This window comes from Chenopodium quinoa, unplaced genomic scaffold (genome assembly GCF_001683475.1).
Source record: "Chenopodium quinoa cultivar QQ74 unplaced genomic scaffold, ASM168347v1, whole genome shotgun sequence".
Taxonomy (NCBI): domain Eukaryota; kingdom Viridiplantae; phylum Streptophyta; class Magnoliopsida; order Caryophyllales; family Amaranthaceae; genus Chenopodium; species Chenopodium quinoa.
Window position 1 is genome coordinate 870,831 of NW_018745461.1, and position 22,564 is coordinate 893,394.

A 22,564-nucleotide genomic window follows, 5' to 3' on the forward strand; every position below is an offset into this window, starting at 1 on the left:
CGTCTCTCTCCAAGCAGCTGTTTGACTCGTTTACTTCCTCCATGAGGGCTAATGGATGGACAGAAGAGCATCTATTAGTACTCGGTGTCCTTTCATTAGTTTTGTATCATTCCACTCAGGGTGTGCTCGTAGAAACTGCAAAATTCATACTTCTGAATTCTTCTTTAGCCTCCCTGATACGAGCCACAGTCGATGGACTTTTGGCAAATGGATCTGCTTCAATTGAGCAAGAAGAGGAATCAGACACCGAGCACACCTTAGTTTTTCTGCTGTTATTTGTCCACTTTTACCTAAAAAGGTAAGCAAGGTTTTATTGAGTAACATTTTGATTGTTTCATCTGAATGCTAACTCTTTTGTGCTTTAGTTTGCAAGCTGTTCTACCAGGAAGCGTGGACTGGCAAAATTTCTTCGATTTACCAGAAGGGACATGTGCATTTCCTGCAGTTGGAATTTCTTGCCAGGATATATGCAGGTTCCTGCACTTCGGTTCATCCCTGGTAAAATTAATTGCCTCACATTGCCTGTTCGAGTTATTGAGTGGGATCACAGATCAGCAGAATGGATTGAAATGCACCAAGGGGTATTTACGGTCCATAGTTGCTGTATTAGAAGGCCTTATTTTTCACTGTGATCATCGAATTGCCCTGAACTCTAGCCTCTGTTTATCAATGATCTTCAGCTGGGAAGTACCCAGTACGTATCATACATGCTTAAATAGAAACAGCAGCTGGTGCAGGATGATTGTGGAGGAGTTAGCAAGATCTTTGGCTGCGCCATCTTCAGTATCTACTTCATTGATGAATCATCACCGGCCTGCAGTGCACATTGCTACTGCTCTTTTAAGATCAAAAACTGTTCCTTCGTGGATGAATTCTGTGTTCGATGAAGCCTGTGTATCTAGCTTAATCGAAAACCTCTCTCCTAATAACATTAGTGTTGAGGTGGTTCTCTTATTTCAACAGTTGCTGCTGTCAGCTTATCTGAAGCCTGATCAAATTGATAAACTGAATCATCTGCTTCAGGTAACTCTTGTCTCAAATTTTGTCTTATATAATTTTTTCATGAACTATTTGGCACATTTTATATTTTGTAGTAACATAATTCCCGATACATCCCCAAATTTGTTTGATCAGAGATAGTGAAAAAGAGTCGCAAAATCGGACATTAGTCAACTGTACTCTAATTTACTCTGTATTATGATATAGTCCTTTACTAAGAGATTTTAAGAGGAAGTTTTAGGAGGGACTAATTTGATTGTTGGCTAAATACTACGGTGTTAATACATTAAATTCCAAACCAGGTTATGTACATTCAAACTTTCTGTGATGTATAGTCCTAAGAACTAACCAGAATGGAATGAGGAGAATGATGCAAAACCATTTATATTCTACATTATGAATTTCAGGCTTGTAAGAGGTGCACACACATGGGAAGTAAAGACAACAGTGATTGCACGGGAGAGCAAGGAAGGAAGGTCGTGACAATGTCAAGCGACTTGGGAGAAATTTGTGAGGTTCTACTCCAATTAATGTCGTTGGAAACACAACTGGATGTTAATTTTGGCGGATATCATGCCAGGGCTAATAGATTAATGGAAGAAATGGAATTGTTTTCCAGGCTCGCGGAAGATATGAGGTTTGAGAACGCATGCTGAGCTTAGGCCTGTTCAAGTTTAAGATTTGTTAATACTGTTTGAGCACTGTAAATAGTTCGATCTGTTGTTTTTGCATATGTATATTCACAGAACTAAATTAACGCATGAATGTTAGAATCCCATTTTTATTTATATAAATACATACAGTATACATTAATATAAGCACATCTAATGGATATTAGTTCCTCATTCAGCTGTTTGAAGAAGGCGGTTTAACCAGCTAATTCATGGAGAATCACCAAATTATCTATGACCACAAATTTAAAGCAGGGATGGAATCATGAAAAGAGTAACTAAGAGGGGCTGTCATTACGATGGTTTGTTAAGCAACCTGATTTTGTGCAACTGTTGTAACATTGTTCGGGTTATATGTAAGTAAAGGCTTTGACAAATAAGTAACTCGATTTAAATTTGAGTGTATGAAATTATGAATTGATGAAAAATGTACCAATACTAGAGATAACACTTCCTCCCTTAACCCACAGAATTGAAAAATGCCTAAATGGTTATATGACGACTTATATCCTTGTATCAAACCTCGTGGTCTTCCTCTTTGGTAGATTTGATTGCTCCAAAAGGTGAAACAAGACTCTCGACATAACCTCTTGCAGCAACCATATTCAAATAAATATCCAACGAGGATTGTTGTAGAGTGTCTCGACTTGGATCAATTAATGTGATTTGAGAAATATGTGGTTTCAAATAATTTTGTGCTAAGAATTTGCCATTGGAAGTAATGTGTAGCAAATACTTATGTCCAATATCGAATGAAAACATTTTCTCCCAAGAACTCCATTCATTGCCTTGTTTCAATGTCCATACATCAGCTTGTGGTTGTCTCGATAATGAGTAGCAAAGTAATGACAGGCACCCATTCATCTCGAAAAAAGAAGCCCTACTATATCGATCTAGCCAATCCATCCATGGAAATTCTTTGAAATTTAAGTTTACTATATCAACCCCAATGATGTGCCTTATCTTCCTATGGCTCACCACGATAGACCAGTACAGAATATCATCAACCGCTGTCTGTAGTGGCACTAATTCCGGCTTGAAATACCGAAAAACTGTATCAGTATGACTTAGCACGTTCCATTCCCCAGTGCTCAAAGAGTACACATAAAATTCCAAACTAGTTGTTGAAGCGGCGAAAATCTTATAGTCATCAATAGACGGTATATAGCCAAACCAATAATAAAAAATTGTTGATGAAGGATTATTAATTTCATGATATTGATGTGTTGCAGGATTACAAATAACTAAGAATTGATAACAAAGTATTATTGTCGGATAACTGAGACAAGATAAGCAAACGAGGCCATTACAAGAACCCACAAGATCTACCACTCGACCCTTTTCCGTTTGTAGTTGTTGTCGAGAGGGTATATCGAGAGTAAAATTCATCTCGATAGGGCTTTTCAGATTGCTGGACTCGTCGTATGGCAATGACAAGAACTTGTAAGATCGAGAATAATAAAGAGAATTAAGTAAGATAAATTCATTATTATCGGAGGTTCGATTAAGGTGTTTTTTAGCAAATTCAGGAGAAGAAATTATACAAAACCAAAACTTGGAAACAGATTTGAATCGAACTAGAGTTTTTACTGGTAATCTTTGTAGAATTTCCTCCACTATTAGATGATCCGGAAGAGTTGCGGGAATTTGGTTCGGTGACGAAACAATGTTGTTCATCAAACACTTCTCATAAGCATTACCCTCCGATGTCACCATTGATGTTGTCGTATAACTTTTTATTAATGAATTGATTTTGTTCAAAAAAATAGTGAAGCAAGGGAAAGAGGTTTAGCTAAACTCAACCCTAAAATTATATCAAATTTAAGGCTGTGAAAAAATATCATAAAAGTTTATTAGAGATATGAGATATCGGAAAATATATGTGTAATATATTTTCCATATATCTTATACTCCGTAATATATTTTTTGATATTTTATATCTCTAACAAAGTTAATTATGTAAACTAAATAAATAATGATTTCATCTCTTTACAATTTTATATTTTTACCCGGGCGGCGATGAAATTGGTCAAGTGCAACTATGTCTACAACAATTTTTTACATACAAATTTTTGTATGTAGCTGGCCACATGGTGCGGCAAGGATTACTTGTAGGGTGTTACTGGTTTTGTCAGGGGTTACTTGTAGGTATTACTTGTATTTTGGGGCTACTTGTATGGGTGTTACTGGTTTTGGTCGGTGTTACTTATAAGGTGTTACTGGTTTTGTCAGGGGTTACTTGTAGGTGTTACTTGTATTTTGGGGTTACTTGTATGGGTGTTACTGGTTTTGGTCGGGGTTACTTATAGGGTGTTACTGGTTTTGTCAGGGGTTACTTGTAGGTGTTACTTGTATTCTGGGGTTACTTGTATGGGTGTTACTGGTTTTGGTCGGGGTTACTTGTAGGGTGTTACTGGTTTTGTCATGTGTTACTTGTATTCTAGGGTTATTTATATGGCTGTTATTGGTTTTGATCAGGAGTTACTTGTAGGGTGTTACTGATTTGGTATGAGATTTTGGTCTGGAGTTACTCAGAATACAAGTAACACATACAAGTAACCCCATGATACAAGTATCCAATACAAGTAACCTCATAATACAAGTAATACCATACAAGTAACCCCAAAATACAAGTAACCCTAAAATACAAGTAACCGTGTCGCACCATGTGGCTTGCCGCACTAAAAAACCTCTGTTTTTTACAAGATTGCAATACGAGTTTTAACATACGAAGTATATACTTTACTAAATTATGAATTTTATCTTTATTTCGTATTACAGAGTAGCAAATATCAAACTTTGGGGTCTTTAACTCAACCCTATATCCCTAAAAAAAAAAAAAACAAAATTCAACCCTGTATGATCGACCACCCTACAGTTACACATTTAAACATACTCAGAAACACCCTTGTTAATATAGTACTTCCTCCGTTTTCTTTTACTTGCAACACTTCCCTAAAAAGGAAATGTCACAATACTTGCAACACACTATAAAAGGAAAGTTACTTTAGGGAAAAAATTATATTATATCCCTTATTTAAAGCACATGGCCCACTAAATTACACCTATTTTAAATTTTAGGAAAATTTAACAACAATAAACCAACCTTTGCTCCATTATCCCAAAATGAACCAACCTTTAAATCTGCCCAAAATAAACACAAGTTTGCTTTTATTCTCCCAAAATGAACCGAACAGGTCACCTTACCTGTTATACTAGGTAAAAATCCACTGTCATTAAATCATTGGTCAAGGCTTTTTTTTATAATTTTTACAAAAAAAAAAGCAAAACACCCTTCCAATTGCCAGCCACCCCACTACCAACCACTCGAAGCTTGACCCCCAGCCCCCGGTGCTGGCCCGCCCAGAACCCCCCTCCACCGGTCGTCGGTGCCGACTATACTCACACCTTAACCTTCACCCTTCTCGCCACCAAAACCAACATTACTTACCAACAACCACATTCTCCACCTGCTGCACAAACAAAGCAACATCAGCAGCCCACAGTCCCACACCTACAACCGCCAAGACCCACAAATCACGACTCACCTCAACAACAATCGCCACCCATCAGCCCTGCTACGTCTCTTCCCAACGCAACTCCACCACCAATCATACAAACCCTTATCGAACTCTTCATCAACAATATCAACAACGTTGAGGGACGAGTCATAGTGTTGCTAGCCGGCGACAGGTTGCGGGTTGCGAGTTGAGGTGTTACTTCGTTTATGGGTTAAGGTGTTACAAAATCAACAACGATGATTATAGCCTTACAGGGGTGTGATTGGTGGCGATTTTGGGCTGTGGCTGGAAGAGGAATGTGTGGTGAATGGTGGTAAGGCAAAGGATGTGTGTTGCGGCAAAGTGGTGGTGATTGGTTTACAATTGAGGGGTAAATTGTGGCGTAAGAGGGTGGTTTCGAGAAGGTGATTTAGGGTTCGAGGGTGGGGTTGCTGGCACCGGGAGTGGTTGGGCATCGGCCGCCGGCAGACGGAGGGAGGAGGGGTGGCTGGCAGTGGATTGGGGGTTGAGTTTTTTTTTTATAATTATTTTAATTTTATTTTATTTATTTTAAAAAGATAATAAATGGAAAAATAAAAAAAGTGACCGGTTATTCAGGTCACAAGTCATTTGGGTTTACTACGGGAGAAAAAATGCAAACTTGTATTTATTTTGGGCAGATTTAAAGGTTGGTTCATTTTGGAAGAATGGAGCAAAGGTTGGTTTGTTATTGTTAAATTTTCCTAAATTTTATTATATCATGTAAATCCCACCTTTCTTAATTACCGCGCTAAAAGAAAACGGAGGAAGTATTATGTAAAGACAAGTAGACAACTATATTCATATATTCTCCTTTATAAATTTATCTTTAAAACTCACCTATATTACTGTCAATATATGTTGTTGGTGATAAGAACTAAGGACGTCTTGTTCTCTTCACCGATGTGGTATGATTTTATTAAGGTCTGGTCTGATCTGATCTAAATTTTTTTTAATATGATCTGATCTAATCTAATTCAATAATTTGAGTAAATTTTAACCACATTTTAATACTAATCTATAAAGAAACATTATCAAAATGTGTCTTGTTAGATTCTCATTATGAGTTTTTCAAATATATAATTTTTATAATTTTTTTAGGCTAATTTTTAAATTACCATCCAAAAATGTAACCATTTTCGAATTAACTACCCGTTTAATTTTTTATTTTAAATTACTACCCTTAATTTAAATAAATGCTCATATTACTACCCATTTCAAAAATCCAGTGGATTTTCCGTGTGTAGGTTTCACCTAACACTTATTTTAACCCTTTTGACTGATTTTTTCCCCGATTTTTCTCTTTAAAAACGCTCTCTAAACATTAATTCACATTTTCTTCCCCAAATTCTACCAAATTTCAAAGAGAAAAATGTGAGAAAATATATGAACAAATATTTTTATGGTATAAATGTTTACACACTAATCATCTATATGAGTTCAAAAAGAAAAAGGCTATTAACATTAATGAGGATAAATAAGTAAACAAACATTTTTAGGGATATATAAATGTCCGCACACTATTCATAAAAATTTTATATAGAATTTTTTTTTTGACGAGTGTTTAAACTTGTTAAACTATAGAAATTATGATCTTCGGGTCAATAATTACAAAAATAATTACGAAGTATAGTATGATTAAAACAATTATGAACTTACCATCTATAACTAAAACTAAAGTAACAACCGTTGATGTCATCTTTTCTCAAAGTTGTACACATGTCACTATCTCATGAAAATTTTTCCTGCTCAAATGTTAAGCCCATCTATCTATATATATCTAAACTTTTAGAGAACATTTTTCATGAGACTTCTATATTTAATTTTAATTACCCTCATTAAAAACGAGCATGGCTCGGGTATTATCTAATAATATGATTAAAACCATTACGAAATTACCACTAAGTTTACATCATGGCAAAGTAGTGCCGCTCATCTCAACTATTCCCTCCATTTTTTAAATACTTGATCCATTTCTATTGAGCACATATACCGATGCTAATATTTAATCAATAATATCTTTCACTTTCAATAAGTATAAATTCTAACAATTGAAAATTAATAATCTATTCATTAGACGATTCCAACAAGTACCCACAAGACTATATTTTTTCTTATGTTTAAATCACAAACATTAATCAAAGTAGGACAAAAGAATAGTGTAAAAAATAGAATTGGAGCAAGTATTTAATAACGGAGGGAGTATTTTGTAACTATAGGTAGTAAGGTATTGCGAGTCGATTTTATACTCTTTATACATGCGATTTTGGATGATGTGAGCATCACCCATTTGTACCATTGTACTTCTTTCGTTTTCTTTTAAATGCAACACACATTTTTTACACATATATGAGGAAGAGATTAAACAATGTAAACGGAAAATTAATAAGAATTATCTATACATATAGTACTTAACCCTTCTCTAATCTTGTTGTTTAAATCATTTTGATAAAGTCACTCATTTACCTACTCTAAATAACTCCTATAAAAATGTTCAAGAAGGTGGGTTACATTTACAAGAAAACGGTCCAAAAGATTGCCTACTAGTAATGGCCTAATGGGTGTCCCATAGGCTAAAAGCAAATATCATCTCTTTTATATAAAGCATTACTTAGGATCTATTCTGATTTACTGAGCTGAGCTGAGTAGAGTAGAGTAGAGCAGAGCAGCCTGAGCTGAACTGGATAGAGCTTAAATGAATTGTTTATAAGAGAAAGAAATTAGCAACTGGACTGAACTGAACTGAACTGAAATTAAGCTGAAGAGAACAGACCCTTAGTCCATCGGTTCACCCCTATGATTTACTCCCTCTGCGACATCTTCAAATGCCTTAATTATTTGCAGTTTATATGATTGATTTGTATCATCACAGTTAATAGCCTAATGTCTCCACAAAAAAGAAGGCATTAAGAAAAAATCTGCTGAAAATAAACTAATAGTAGGGCTCTAGTTCCTTTTCACAGCAAAAACAATAATTACTCCGCTCACAAATCTTCACTATGCAACAATAATCTGAACTAAATACTAATAATCTGAACTAAATACTTCATAGTATAATAAGATCACCAAGAGTATTAGGCTTTAAAAATCCAACATATAGACATCTCTTTTACAAACCCTAAACATGTGCATATTAAACAAGCATTCCACTTATCGAAGAAAATTGCTCCTCAAATGTGTTTCAAGTCGTTCCATTACCTTGAACAGCTATCCTACCTAGCATTGACAGATGAACAACAAAGAAATGGTGCCCAGTATGGTTTGTTCTTGCCCTTCCTCTTCTCTGTCTTGATATTCACCGGATACCTTGCTGGAGAATTCCATTCTTTTCCCATTTCTATCTTCGACGCCTCTGGAATGGGGTTGTTGGAACTAAGAATCACATTTTCTGTCTTTGAAGCATCATTATTTGCTACTGGAGTTTCATCAGTTTGGGGTTTCATATGTGTGTGAATTGGTGATTCTGCTCTACTTCTGGCAGTGGCTTCTCCCAAAAGGGTTTTCAAAGGCAGATGTTGCTTTTCGGTGCTCCAGTTGGTTACCTTGGCAATAATTTCCTCATTTCTTTTTCCTCCATGTGGCGCATTATCCAAATGAGCAACCGAGGTCGACCAAGAACTTTGTAAGGCAGAACCCTTCTCTTTCTGCTCCTCTAATGTCTGGATCTCAGATACACCTCCTATCGCTCCAACCACAGGATCAACTGACGATTTACTCTCAGGGTGTTGACTTCCCATCATAGGTTTCACATCCAAGATGCCATTATCTTTTGAGGCAGATACCTGGGATTGGTTCAATGCAGGAGTGTCATTGGCAGGTGGTGTGTCTGATACTGCAGACATAACTGCATCAACCAAAAACAAGCAAGCAGAGGTTAATTCCCAGGTGAACACAAGCTTCTTAATGTCTAATTAGAGGCATTAAAAATTCAAGCAAAGAAACCATGACTGATCAACCTCATACATTTGAATAAAAAGGCATGATCACAAGGAGAAGCCTACTCCGTCCCTAAAACAATTTTAAAGCTTCTTTGTGGGTCTCTGGTGTCTCACTAGAGTTATAACTCCGTTTTGCATGTTTTCTCCTCCCAAATCTTCTTTTAAATAGGGCCACTTAAATCTATGTACTTATTCACTCTCCTAAATCTTTTTGGAAAATGTAAATATTAACTACATTTGGAGAGAGGTAGTATTCAAAGATTTAGTTTCCGGATGGATGTAGTGAGAATGCGTAAAGAAGGAAACCTCTGAAGGAGAGAGGTGAGAAATAGAGAATATATACAAGAGTAATGCATCTGAATCTGTTATAACAGATATGACTATGTACTTGTGTACGCTGCGATATCTTACAAAAAAAATTCCAAAAAAAAAAATTTACCTGAAACAGATCCCCAGTTGCCTTCCAGACTGTCAGTTTGGCTACTAGAATCTGGGAGAATATCAGCTCCTGAAATAGCAATATGGGGCTTAACAATCCTATCCCCTTCAAACACATCGGCCTCCTCTGCAGACTTATCCGTGAAGGTGTCATCGACAGTAGCAGAGCTTTTCAAAGAAAGTTGAGCATTGTAACAAACAGCTGAAGAATCAGTTGATATCATCTTTGATATTGAACCAGGAAGATTGTCGGTTTTCGAAATAGCACCTAGACCATCTTCACTTGTACACTCTGCCCCTCCTGAACTACCACCAGTGCTCTCCACCATGGGTAGTGTATGACCTGCTATCACATCCCTAGGATCCACCGTCTTATCTGATTTAACATGGTCATGAAATCTATTTGCCTCAAATGTCTCATGAATGCCATCACGAGATCCAGCTATAATTGAGCCACTAGGTGCAGTTTCAGCATTAACAGCCTCATTACCCTCGCCTCCACTTCCATCCAAATGAGTTTGTGCAGCTCCAATGTTTTCATTATTACCTGTATCAGAGCCATCATGGATATTGCTTAGCTCTTTAGATTGGGGTAGAATGTCATTGATAGCATGTTCAGCCAATAATAAACCCCCTGACACATCATTGTTGCCAATTTCTTGTGAAAACACATGCTCTGAGTTACTTTTAACACCATTGGAAGCTCCATTTGAGGTGAACTCATGATTATCAGCAGCAACTAAGGGTTTCTGCTCTTCAGGAAATACATTATTCAGTGCAACAATGGGTTTCTGCTCTTCAGGAAATACATTATTCAGTGCAACAATGGGTTTCTGCTCTTCAGCACAACTAAAATTTTTTTCTTCCAAATTTTCATTCTTGAAGTCAGAAACTACTTCATTCCTGAATTCAGTTGTGCCAACATCAGAAGCAGATAATAGACTCCTTGACACTTCATTGTCAATGATTTCTTGTAAAACCACATGCTCAGCATTAATTTTAACACCATTACTTGTGTTGGAAGCTCCATTTGAGGTGCACTCTGGATTATCAGCAGCAAAAATAGGCTTCTGCTCTTCAGGAAAGACGTTATTCAAGGCAACAGTGGGTTTCTGCTCTTCAGGAAAGACATTATGCAATGCAATAGTGGGTTTCTGCTCTTCAGGAAAGACATTATTCAATGCAATAGTGGGTTTCTGCTCTTCAGCACAGCTAATTTTTTCTCCCAAATTTTCAGTCTTCAAGTCAGAAACTACTTCGCAACTAAAATTACTTACGTCACCTTCAGAAGCCTCAACATCAGGTAATTGAACTGGCTCACCAACAGGGTTTTGCTCAGCTATTGATTTCTGCCCAACATCCTGGTTAAGTTTACCCTCCATGACATCAACACTTTTTAGAATATCATTTTCAGAATAGACTTTCTTACTTTCACTTGTTTCGTGGTCAAAATCTTTGACTGCTCTCTCAGGATGCTTATGCGGAGGTAAAGCATCAGGAGCAGCTAGAACATAGACATCTGCATTAGCTCCAGATTTTAGGCCATGATCCACTGTCACATCACTTAACTTGGCTGAGCCTCCACTTGCAGGATCAATAACTTCAACTGGTTGCCCTGCTGCCTGAGAGCATTCAACATTGTTTTCAGAACCAGTAATTTTCATCACTACCGATTTTGCTAATTCACCATCGGAGACAGGACCTAGAACTCCTTTATCCATATCTCCCAAAACAGAAACATCTTCTGATGCTTCCTCAGTTGTTTCATTATATGAGGTTCTAGGTTCTGACTTCCCCTTACTCAAAACAATTTCATCAGCTGCCTCATCTTCACTCTCATTTTCTATAGTGATTAAAGCTGAGGCTGGAGCTGGACCAGAGGTGAAACTGGGGATTTGATCCTGAGATAGAATACCAGCTTCTATTCTATCATTGTCACCTTCCAAATTCTGAACAGGTTGAACTTGATCCTGATTGTCATTGAGATGTGTGCTGGGGGCTCCTAATTTATCTGCATTTGAAAACGTGATAAGCAATAATATTTCAAAAGGAAGAACACACACACACGATTAATTTTGAAAAAACTGAAGGAAAACAACCAGCCACAATCAGTTCACAACAGACCAAGATAAAAGAATGTACTGGTAATTTCTACACGTCTAGCACTTAGCACATATCACTAAACTTATGTGATCTCAATCAGAATATCAAGTTCGGGAACTTTTTTATATCTGATGAAATTATGTTTACAGAAATCATATGGATATCCTATGAAATTATTTTTATACCCAAAATCCTCATCTGCTACCAGAAAACATTAGAAGACCTCCCGAAAACGTCACATGTGATTCACTGTAATCTCTTAAGCAACCAGAAACATTATAAACAATTATGGGAGATGATAAAGCCATTTTCGACCTCCTGCATAACGGCATAAATAATTAAATAAAACTTCAGCAAAGAAGAGAATATATCAACGCTAACATACATATTATAAATTCTTGTAGTTTGGTTTAGCATGTATTCCATGTGCAGACAAACTATAACACTAGCTGTTTGTTAACGTAAAGCTTATCACAGCCAAAATAATGTATTATCGCCTTTATGTCACTCACAAAATTGCAAGAGTGCAAGGCAGATATGGCACATCAAAGTAGGCTTCCTAGCTTCCTCACAGTCAAGTGAAAGAACAGACAGTGGCAGATAACAGTATAACACACACAAATGAAGCAAAAAGAAAGCCACCAGCCCAGTAGTGGGAGGAAAAAATTAAGATTTTTTTTATTTTAAATCAGATGTAAGACCCAGTGGCTACTATGTTTTGCTCATAACAGCTACTTATAGAGGAAAAAAATATATCTATATAATATTAGCAAAGATTTGTACTACTTTGAATCAATATCTGTTTAATTTTCGACTTTGAATTTCAGGGCTTGATGATGGAGCCACATTGCACAAATAACATCCTTGCTGTGAGGTAACAACTTGACTTAGCTCATTCAATATAAACCTATCTGACTACCTATATTTCGTAACTTCTGAAGTTAATAAGCTCAGATGGCATTAAAAGATTCTAACTTCTAAGCAACAACATAAACCATCTAGGTACACATCCTCGGGACTACTTCAATCCTAAACTACTGACACAAAAACCCATACAAACTTATGGCACAAACAAGTTTTACTTGAATAAAATAAACAAATTACAATTTCTTATGCACACTCACCAGCTCAAACTTAAGATAAACATTCAGCTACTTCAATAGCTACAAAACAAACAAAAACTCGATAAAACATGGTAACAATAGAAGAAATTATCTCACCAGCATCAGCCTTCTCTGCAGCATGCTTAATATCATCCAAATCATTCTGAGTTACACGTTGCATCGAATAAAACCGCTGTATACCATCGGAGGCCTCTCCAGGACTTGGAGTGTCAGCAAATTCTGTGACAGCATCAGTAAACACTTCATCTTCCGATCTGGTCGACCTACTTGATCTATTACCAACTCCACTGCTAGTCCTCCTGTTTATAGTAGTCTCCACAACTTTACCACCTACCAAATATTCAATCAAAAACCCACTTCAAAACCATCATTCATACAACATTTATCAAGCAATTAACGCGAAATAAAATCGATTATTACTTGGGGTTTTGTGTTCATCATCAGAAGCATGTTCACCATCAGAACCAACCATCAAATGGGTCTTGTCTTGTGCATCATTATCCAGCCTATAGCCTTCAACTGTTCCACAAACCTTCTTATGAGCCCTCCTGTGCTTAGCACTAGGGTGTGGCTTTGGAAACGGCCATCCACATTTAGTACAAACATGAACTCCTCCACTATGCCCTTCATACCCTTTTGACCAAACATCAAATCAAAAACAGCAAAATCAAATTTTTTTTTTTATTTTTGCCTTTCATTTAGACATTTCATCAAACACTTGGCAGGCAACACACAAAAACGAAATTTATCCACAGAATACCAATTAATCAACATAACCATATTCAATAATTCCAAAATTCATTAACTATTAAAACCAGAAAACTCCAAACACAAAACCCACAAAAAAATCTGTACAAAACATCACATTTTACAGCAGGAAGAACAAAAAAGATAGATTTTAATAACAACCCAGAAAAAAAGAAAGAAAATTTAAACGACCCAGATAACAAACCTGATTGTTTAGGCTTTTTGTGATCTTGGGTTTCCATCAATCCGACCAGAAGAAGAAAATGATAGAAATTGAAAGAGGGAAAAAAAGGACAAAGAGGAGAGAGAAAGAGGAATGAATAAGAAATGAAAATTGGGAGTATTTTTGCAGTCGTTTTCAGTTAGATGGGTTGAGTGAGGTGTGGAAGTAACTGAGTTGAGTGAAGAACGAGTGAACGAGTCGAGTTGAAGTGAGTGTGGTGTGAAGTGAGGAAGAAAGTGAGAGAAAATGACAAGAAGAGATAATCCAGTACACCATGTGCGGTGATGTTATGGTAGGCCCGTTTTCTCTCAAATGGGTCGAATGGAATACAATGCAATATATCAAAAAATTGAATCCTATGATAATATTATAGTTTGGTGTATTTAATTACACCGTAATTTCATACTTAGGGTCTGTTCTCTTCGATATAATTTTAATTCAGTTCAGTTCAGCTCAGCTTCAATTAGTTCATTTCACGTTAGTTTAGTTTCTAATTTCTTTCTCTCATAAACAATTCAGTTCAGCTCAATTCAGCTCACCTCCAATCAGTTCAGTTTAGTTCAGTTCAGTTCAGCTCAGCTCATCTCATCTCAGCTCAGTTCAGTAAATCAGAACAGACCCTTAATACGGAGAATAATGAATTAATGATGTATAGGATTAGATATGGACATGGGTTGGACCGATACAAGGGTCACTTAGGCACGACACGAGAACAATGTCAACAATCCATTCCAGCACAAGCCTAATACGATACAAAAAGACACGCCGATTGGCAATGAATCTTGCATGGATATCGGTTTCAAAGTTTATCATCATTGTGGCATACTTTACTTAATTTTTGGCATTTCTCTTTGTGATTAGAACACTTAAAATTGAGTTTAAGGTATGAGCACAAAGTACTTTGTATGAGAAGTGAAAACATATTTCTAACAAGCAATACTAGGACTCGAACTTTAAAATTTTGTCCAATCATTAAGTAAACTTCCATCACTAGACCATACTATGCATATACGGAGTAGAAAATTACAAAGTGCATTGCTATACATAAGCGTTAAAAATTTATCTAATTAATCTAAAATAAATTGATATAACTCAATCTTAAATTTAAATTGTATGAGCACGATTATTTAACATGACTCTATTATTCAATTTGAACTGAACTCGACCAAAGACCCAAACGACTAAAGTAACATTTCGTATTGGCTAAACCAGAGTTATACGTGGCTCACGGACTTACATTAGAGTATACAATTATACATGACCTCTAGTTTGTCCTATTCACATGCTTTATGAAGTTTTCTTTTTGGTGAGGCTCCACATCTCGTGGTAGCTCAATAAACACTTCCCTAAATCAACGGCTAATATATTTTACAAATTATATTACTATTATGATTATGATATAATATATCCATTAATTATGGTTTAATACATTATTAAGATATATAATACGAGTAATTTTGTTTATCTGGTGCACCGCACACGTGCTTAGTCCTACTAACGTGCACCAAGCAGCTGATTAATTTGTTAGTTGTTAAAATTAAATTTGAAGGAATTCTCCCTAAATATTTGGCATAATATAGGCTGCATATTGCATGGATTTTCACGTGTGTTGCATTCTCAAACATTTGATTGGTTCATGACTCAATCCTACAATTTTCAATGAACATTAATGTCTTACATGTTCGATCAATTCAATAAAATATACATGTATTTTCTGCTATAATGGCTTAAAATTGACCAATAAAAATAAAAACGATCTTGCTAACGAGCGTCCCGGGGCGTTAGATAAGGATAAATTATATTGGTTGAAATGGTATTAAGTTAGGAATTCATGACAAAATCACGCGTCGTTCGGTGTAATTAATGTTAATTTTACTCTAATATTTGCATTTTAATTATCTTATCTAACGCCCCAGGGGCGCTCATTAGCTTTTGCCAAATAAAAATAAACTAACATGACGTAAACAATTCCAAAGTAAAAAAGCATGTATAATGCAAATGCACAAATCAGAAAAAATGACTATAAATAAAACGTGATTTTAGTGCGCGCGTAATGTAGATACTACAAATAGTATTTCTCTCCTCTCCTGGTTTCAGGAGATTTGTGGCTTTCTAAAAAAAAAAAAAGGGTAAGTTTATTTAAGTTTATAGACTTAATTAATCTAAGGGTGTGTTCGTAATCTTAATGAAAGACAGAAAGAGTGACCCAAGTAGTTAATTCTATTTTATTTCAGCCCCAAATTATCTATTAGCAGTTGAGCTGGTGAGCAAGACAGTTCAAATAACAACATCCAAACTCCAAATTTACAAATCATAAGTATGTATCAACTATCCAATAGTAACGAGAAGCGTTGATTGGCCCATTTTACTGAAAGTGGCAGGAATTTCTCGTTACATTTGTCAAGATAAGATGGAGGAAAATAATTAATTATACTACTTCATAAATTAATGATGATGCTATATTATCCACTGTGATTATGCCGCGTGTATGATTGTTATAGATTGCATCATGTATAGAAGATGAGATCATTAGTGAATTAGGTTTTGTTTCGGGTGAAAACAATGGGACCTTGTCGAAGGTCCGATGAAGTGGAGAAGACTAGATTCGATCCAAGTAATGTTGGGCCGAAGGTTTCCTGCACAGTAAACACACGTAAACTAGCCTCGGGGGTGTTGCCGAGGAAGGCCCCTCCGATGCTAAAGTCAGTACAGTGTGTAGAAACAGAACACTATGCAAGAGAATTAATTGCTTGAGGCTTTGCTTGAATGAATGAACAAATGTAATATTGATGGCTTTTATACCTTTGCATACATGGAGAAGTTGGGCCTTAGCCCAATTGGCTTGCCTTGAGGACTGATCTTTGACTTTAGCACAATTGGAGAGATGAACCTTGACCTTGGGCTTTTAATTGGATCATTTAATGCCTAGACCCAATTGGACTAAATTGGACCCAAACAACTTGCCCCCCAGACCCGATTTGGAAGGATGACGGGTCGGGTTTGATTTAATCAGAAAAGGAGGGAAGTGAATGATTTAATTAATCCAAAAATTTGAATTTAAACCGTAATTAAACCGTAATTAATGAGATAACAACAGTTAAGGCGGATAATTGTGGAAGTTGGACGGATAATGGGCAGTTTAATCGCAAGGTCGTGTGTTTAACGGTTACTTAGTGGGGTATTTAAGAGAAATTGAAACGCGGACTCCCCGTATTCCCATTTCTGGAGATATAATTAGAGGCGCGTCATCTCTCCTCACTTATTCACCAACACAAACCCAGAATTCTCGAGAGAACCCAAGAACCCGCATCAAAACTTCGCAAATTCCCCGAGCATTAAGCTTAGAAGCTGAGACTCGCCACTACCAATTCGTAAATCGGCAACTTTCGCTTCAGATTAAGGTAAATTCCTTTGATTTTAGTTTATTTTTCTTCGAATTTGAACTCCTTCCCTTTTTTTCGACTTTTTTCTTCGAAATTATCAATGGCGAGAGGAGTTAGGGGTAGAGCCCGTGCTCCAAGAAGAGCAAGGCCAATTCCCAATCCCAAGAACAGGATTGGGACCTGGAATGGACAAAGAGCAGAGTCTGACCCTGCTGAAGGGATTAGGGCGACTCCAATTTCCTCGGCTCCTCCTCAGAGAACGGAGGGGCCGAGCGCTTCTGGGCGGGACGATGAAGTTCCCGCTGTCCTTTGGGATATCCTTCCCGGGTTTTCAGAGTGGGAGGATGCCGAAGTAGCTTCGACTATGATAAAGAACCGCCCCTACTCATGGTGGGTGGAGAATGCCGAACAATATCGGTTTGCCGAACAAATTGAGTTGCATTACGGCATCCTTGAAGCTGATGGGTATTGGTGTCGAATGCCCGTGGCATCCGATAGAATCCATCGTCCACCCCCGGGGTACGTGGGGGTGTACACAAGACAACATCAGTATGGGCTGAGGTTCCCTTTGGACGTATTCGTCCGAAACTTGCTGATCCATTACAATATTTCCCTATGTCAGCTAACTCCTATTAGCATCCGAAGGGTGATGACATACTTATGGGTCTGCAAGTTCTTCAAGTATGTGCCGAACCTGCACTGCTTCAAAAAGCTTCATCGGCTAGTGCCAAATATTCAAAGTGGGCACGGAAGTCATGGTTCTGGGTGGTACCGGATTGAGTCTCGGCCCCAGTACCTAACCATGTGGCCGAACGACTCTTCAGACAAGGACTGGAGAGGTCAATGGATTTGGGTTAGGGCACCCACGGACCCGGGCCACCCTTGCGTCTTCAGCGCTCCCCGGTACCTTGCTGAGCCTGATCCCGACATGGGAAGTTTAGGTCCCCCCGCAGATAACGGCCCAGATCCAAACCTTAATCAACAGAATATCTTCGGCAAGCTGCCGAACCGGGGGGGCAGCGGTCGAATGCAGCATATCCCGGAGACTTGGCTCCCCGATACACATTATGTTTTCCAAGAGAACATGCTAGCAGCTGTCGGCCTCAGCCGAAAGTTTAAGGATGGTAAGCTTCTTCGGCTGGGGCCGAGGCCTTTTAATTATCTCTTTTTCTCCTCTCACTTCGCTTTTTTATGCTGTGCCAACCTAACTGAACTGACCTTTCCCCTTTTCTTTTTCAGAGCGGGACGAGACCAACGTCGGCATTAACTACGCTCGTCTTGGCGTCAACCGAGAACGAGTTGTAACTGATCGGGCCCCCTCTATCACTGAACCGCGGCATAGAGAAGTTCATCTAGACTCTTCCTACTTCCAAATTGAGGCTGTTGCTCTGTATCAGAGGCAGAAGCCTTGGTGGAAGAAGAGAGATCCCTGGTTTCAGCTGCTGGACGAAGAAGCTGAAGCTGCCCGTACGGCCGAAGAGGTTGCACGGGTTATTGAAGCTTGTGAAGGAGGAGAAGGGTCCTCCAGGGCTGCTGAAGAAGAAGCTGCAGCTAGGGCAGCTGAAGAAGACGAGGCTTTGCTGAAGACCTCGGTGAGCTTTCAGACTTAATTTTATCTGTTTCTGTTTGTTGTTTTGTTTTTTATTTTTTTTATTTACTCACATTCTTCCACCCCCCCTGTATTTTACAGTCTGAAGAGAGTAATAGACACAGAGAAGGGAAAGCCCCTGTTCGTCCCGAAGACCAGATACAAGAAGAGTCCTCAGACTCAGACATGGACGAGCAGCCGCTTCAGAAAAGGCGCCGAAGAATGGCCATCATCGGCCCCCATGACTTTCAGCGGAGGCCGATGACCATCGGCGTCGAAATAAGGGAACCCGAGGAAGGCAATGGATCGCCGAGGGTTCCCCGGCCACCACCTCAATCACCTCCAAAGACCCCTCCGCCACCTCCCGAGATGGAGGTGGATCAGAAAACTCCCGAACCTAAGGGAGGGGTCCAAGAAGAAGTTCAAGAGAGTGCTGCTGAGCACAAGAATGAGGATGCCGTGATGCCCAGTGCTGAGGGTTTCACGGCAGACATTGCAAGAGAGGTTGAGGCCTTCGTCCTCACCCCTGAAGAAGAAGAGGTCATAATAATTGACTCTTCTGAGAAGGAGGATGCTGAGCCATCCAAAGTTAAAGAAGCTCCATCGTCATCCTTTCCTTCCTTCCAGACTCTGCAATCTGGAGAAATGGGTTTCTCGGCCCCCCGAATTCCAATCCCAGATCACATCTAGGACCTCATATGGGGTCAGAACCGAGAAGGTGCTGCAGCCTACTTCGGCGATTTTGCTGGCATGTCCGAAGTAGATAAGGAAAGAATCTGGTCGCTGAAGGCCACTGCTGGGATGGGCGAATCCAGCAGATCAGTTCCTGACCCAGCCAGGTCTAACCAACTGCTGATGATGCAGGTGATTTTCCTTGCCTTTATCTCCTTTAAAATTCAGCTCTTTACTTATCATTATTATTATTATTTTTTATTTTAACTTGTGCTCCTGTTTTCAGTTCGTGCACAATCAGACTCTCACTGTAGAGCTGATAGATACCCTACAAGATAGGGTAGACGCTGCCGAGCACGACAAAAAGGTAGCCGAAGAGGAGTTAAAGCTTGCTAAGCTGAAGCAAGCAGCAGTTGAAGAGAAGCAGCAGAAGGGTGAAGAATATGAGAAAAAAGCTGCTGAAGCCTTCAAAACCTTTTGCGATGCTATGGAGAAGGAAGTTTTTCCCCCACTGATGGAAGGGGAAAAATTCCTCCAAGAGCACATGGGAGTGGACATCTCCAAATTCAAGGCTACCATTGAGAGCCGAATCCAGGAAGGAGTTGCTGCACAAGCTGAAGTGCAGCAACGGCTAGAAGCTCTTGAAGCCAGCAGAATGGCTGCTGAAGAGATGCTCCAAGCTAGGGATGTCCAACTCTCAGAGGCTGCTGCTGCTGCTGAAGCTCAGAGAGCTAAGCTCCAAGAAGCTGAGGATCAGCTGATGGCCAAAAAGGAAGAAGTGGCCCAGGCCCAGACAGAGGCTTCCCAAGTTCAGCAGCAGCTGAATGAGCTGAAAGGTTCCTCCTTCAAGCTCGCCGATGAGCTGAAGAAATCCAAGGAAGACTTGGAGGAGACCCAGAAGAAGTTGGCTGATGCTGAGGCTCTACTCAAAGTCCGTGTCTATACCCAGGAAGAATATGAAATGGGTTTCAGAAACGGGTTCAGAGTGTGCCGAAGAGTCTGCTTTCATGCTGAGCCGAAGTTGGACTGGTCCAAATGTGCTGAATGGGTCCAGGATCCCGAAGACCCTCATATGAAGTATGCAACTCCAGTCGAAGCTGAAATCCTTAAGGCTGAGGAAGCCGAAGAAGAAGCTGAGAGAATGGAGTTGGAGGCTGAACAGAGGGAAAGGGAGGCTCGGCAGAGTGCAAAGCCTGCTTCTTCTGCTGCTGGGGCTGAGACCACCATGGGGCCCAACAATGCTGACCAGTCTGATCCTCGGGCTGAAGCATAAGAACTCGGGCAGTCGTCTTCAGAATCTTGCGGTTCATCATGCGCTCAACTTTAGACTTGCCGCTTTCTGAATTTTTGTCTTGTTTGTTTTTTGCTTCAGCTTGCCTTGTCGTACAAAACAGTTTATTTTTTTGCTTATGTACGTATTTCGGCAGCTGTTATTTTCCGCTTGTGGGCGGCTGCCGATATAGTTTCTTAACTTATTTGAACTTGTAGCTCAATTTCTGAGCATAAATTATTAATTTGATGTTCTTTTCTTCAGCTGCTTTGTTTTTGAGTGCTTTACTGTTTCTTCAATTCTGCTGAACATAAACTTGCACTAGTAGTGCTTCTTGCCCCCCCCCCCCAGAAATTGAAGTATGGCTTCAGCTGAATAAACAATTTCTTTATTTCTTAAAAATGGGTATTCGAAACACAGGGCCAACTGAAGGCAATGCTTCGTATAATGGCTTTCTGGGATACAAGGCTCAGTTAAGGCAATATCCCATAATTGTCCATGGACTCATGCCTTTAGAGAACAAATCTTACTGAAGCTTGACTTCAGCTGAAAGACTAGAGTTCTTTAAAAAGACGAGTTTGCCAGCAATCAGAAACCCAGTTACCCGAAGGCGAAGGTTTCAGACGAGGCTGAATAAACAATTTCCAACAGTTGCTGTTATCCTTGATTTTCTGTCTATCATTGAAAAATGGATATCCGAAACACAGGGCCAACTGAAGGCAATGTTTCGGATAATGGCTTTCTGGGATACAAGGCTCAGTTAAGGCAATATCCCAGAATTGTCCATGGACTCATGTCTTTGGAGAACAAGTCTTACTGAAGCTTGACTTCAGCTGAAAGACTAGGGTTCTTTAAAAAGACGAGTTTTGTCAGCAATCTGAAACCCAGTTACCCGAAGGCGAAGGTTTCAGACGAGGCTGAATAAAAAACCCTTAAAGAGTAGATAGAACCGAGAAAACTTTGAAAGGATAAAAAGTTGCGAATATTTATATAAATGGCGGCTCCAAGGCCTTTCATTAATTCAAAATGTACTTACAAAGATTGTTCTGCCCCGAAGGGTTTACACATGATATTTTTTCAGTACATCAGCGTTCCAGTGATTTTTCAACTCAGTTCCATCCAACTGCCGAAGTCGGTATGTCCCTGGCTGAAGCTCATCACAGATTTCATAAGGCCCTTCCCATGCAGCTGAGAGTTTCCCATGGATTCGGCCTTTCTGAACTGCAGCAGCATTTCGAAGGACAAGGTCTCCAATTTTAAGAGGCCTTGCATGGACCCTTCGGTTATAAAATTTGCTGATTCTCTGCTTATAAGCGGCCATTCTGTCTCGGGCTGAGTCTCTTACTTCGTCGAGGAAATCGAGAGATTCCCTCATCAGTCGCTCATTCTCAGCCGAGAAGTGGTGCACTCGTAGGCTCTCAGAGCCAATTTCCACTGGAAGAACGGCTTCGGCACCATACACCAGTTCAAAAGGTGAATAGCCCGTTGCCTCTTTTTCAGTTGTCCGAAGGGACCAAAGGGTTCCAGGGAGCTCCTTCAGCCACTTGGACTTTTGATCTTCCACCCTCTTCTTGAGGGCATTTAGGATCTGTTTATTTGCAGCTTCGGCTTGTCCGTTACTTTGCGGGTGGCATACCGCTGAATATGCCAGTTTGATGCCGAACTGATCTGTATACCGCTTCAGTGGTAAGTTATCAAATTGCCTCCCATGATCGAAGACAAATACTCTCGGGATGCCAAAACGAGTGATGATATTCTGCCAGATAAATTTTCTGACAGTTTGCTCTATAATGTTCGAGGCTGCTTCGGCCTCGATCCATTTACTGAAGTAGTCAACACCAACTATCAGCCATTTTTTTTGGTACACAG

General features: G+C 39.1%; 3 protein-coding genes across 3 annotated transcripts; 1 reads left to right on the plus strand and 2 right to left on the minus strand.

The window, feature by feature from the left end:
- The first annotated feature begins 34 nt into the window (after positions 1–34).
- Positions 35–1,771, plus strand: LOC110714984 (protein PRD1-like). The gene is made up of 3 exons (XM_021893536.1): positions 35–298; positions 366–1,023; positions 1,407–1,771. The coding sequence occupies exons 1-3, from the start codon at positions 42–44 to the stop codon at positions 1,653–1,655; spliced, it is 1,164 nt and encodes a 387-aa protein (XP_021749228.1). The 5' UTR covers positions 35–41; the 3' UTR covers positions 1,656–1,771.
- A 415-nt stretch (positions 1,772–2,186) lies between these two features.
- Positions 2,187–3,386, minus strand: LOC110714814 (F-box/kelch-repeat protein At3g23880-like). Its single transcript, XM_021893364.1, has one exon. The coding sequence runs from the start codon at positions 3,384–3,386 to the stop codon at positions 2,187–2,189; it is 1,200 nt and encodes a 399-aa protein (XP_021749056.1).
- A 4,729-nt stretch (positions 3,387–8,115) lies between these two features.
- Positions 8,116–14,075, minus strand: LOC110714904. The gene is made up of 5 exons (XM_021893461.1): positions 13,765–14,075; positions 13,233–13,445; positions 12,909–13,142; positions 9,587–11,596; positions 8,116–9,053 (listed from the first exon to the last, which is right to left on the minus strand). Exons 1-5 carry the CDS (start codon positions 13,799–13,801, stop codon positions 8,422–8,424), a joined length of 3,126 nt encoding a protein of 1,041 aa, XP_021749153.1. The 5' UTR covers positions 13,802–14,075; the 3' UTR covers positions 8,116–8,421.
- Between the last annotated feature and the right edge of the window lie 8,489 nt (positions 14,076–22,564).

Coding starts and splice junctions, on each gene's coding strand:
- LOC110714984 (XM_021893536.1), top strand. CDS start 42: ATGAGGGCTAATGGATGGACAGAAGAGCATCTATTAGTACTCGGTGTC. Junction 299..365: donor GTCCACTTTTACCTAAAAAG/GTAAGCAAGGTT, acceptor TTTGTGCTTTAG/TTTGCAAGCTGTTCTACCAG. Junction 1,024..1,406: donor AACTGAATCATCTGCTTCAG/GTAACTCTTGTC, acceptor TATGAATTTCAG/GCTTGTAAGAGGTGCACACA.
- LOC110714814 (XM_021893364.1), bottom strand. CDS start 3,386: ATGGTGACATCGGAGGGTAATGCTTATGAGAAGTGTTTGATGAACAAC.
- LOC110714904 (XM_021893461.1), bottom strand. CDS start 13,801: ATGGAAACCCAAGATCACAAAAAGCCTAAACAATCAG. Junction 13,446..13,764: donor CAAAAAGCCTAAACAATCAG/GTTTGTTATCTG, acceptor TTTGGTCAAAAG/GGTATGAAGGGCATAGTGGA. Junction 9,054..9,586: donor CAACTGGGGATCTGTTTCAG/GTAAATTTTTTT, acceptor TGGTTGATGCAG/TTATGTCTGCAGTATCAGAC.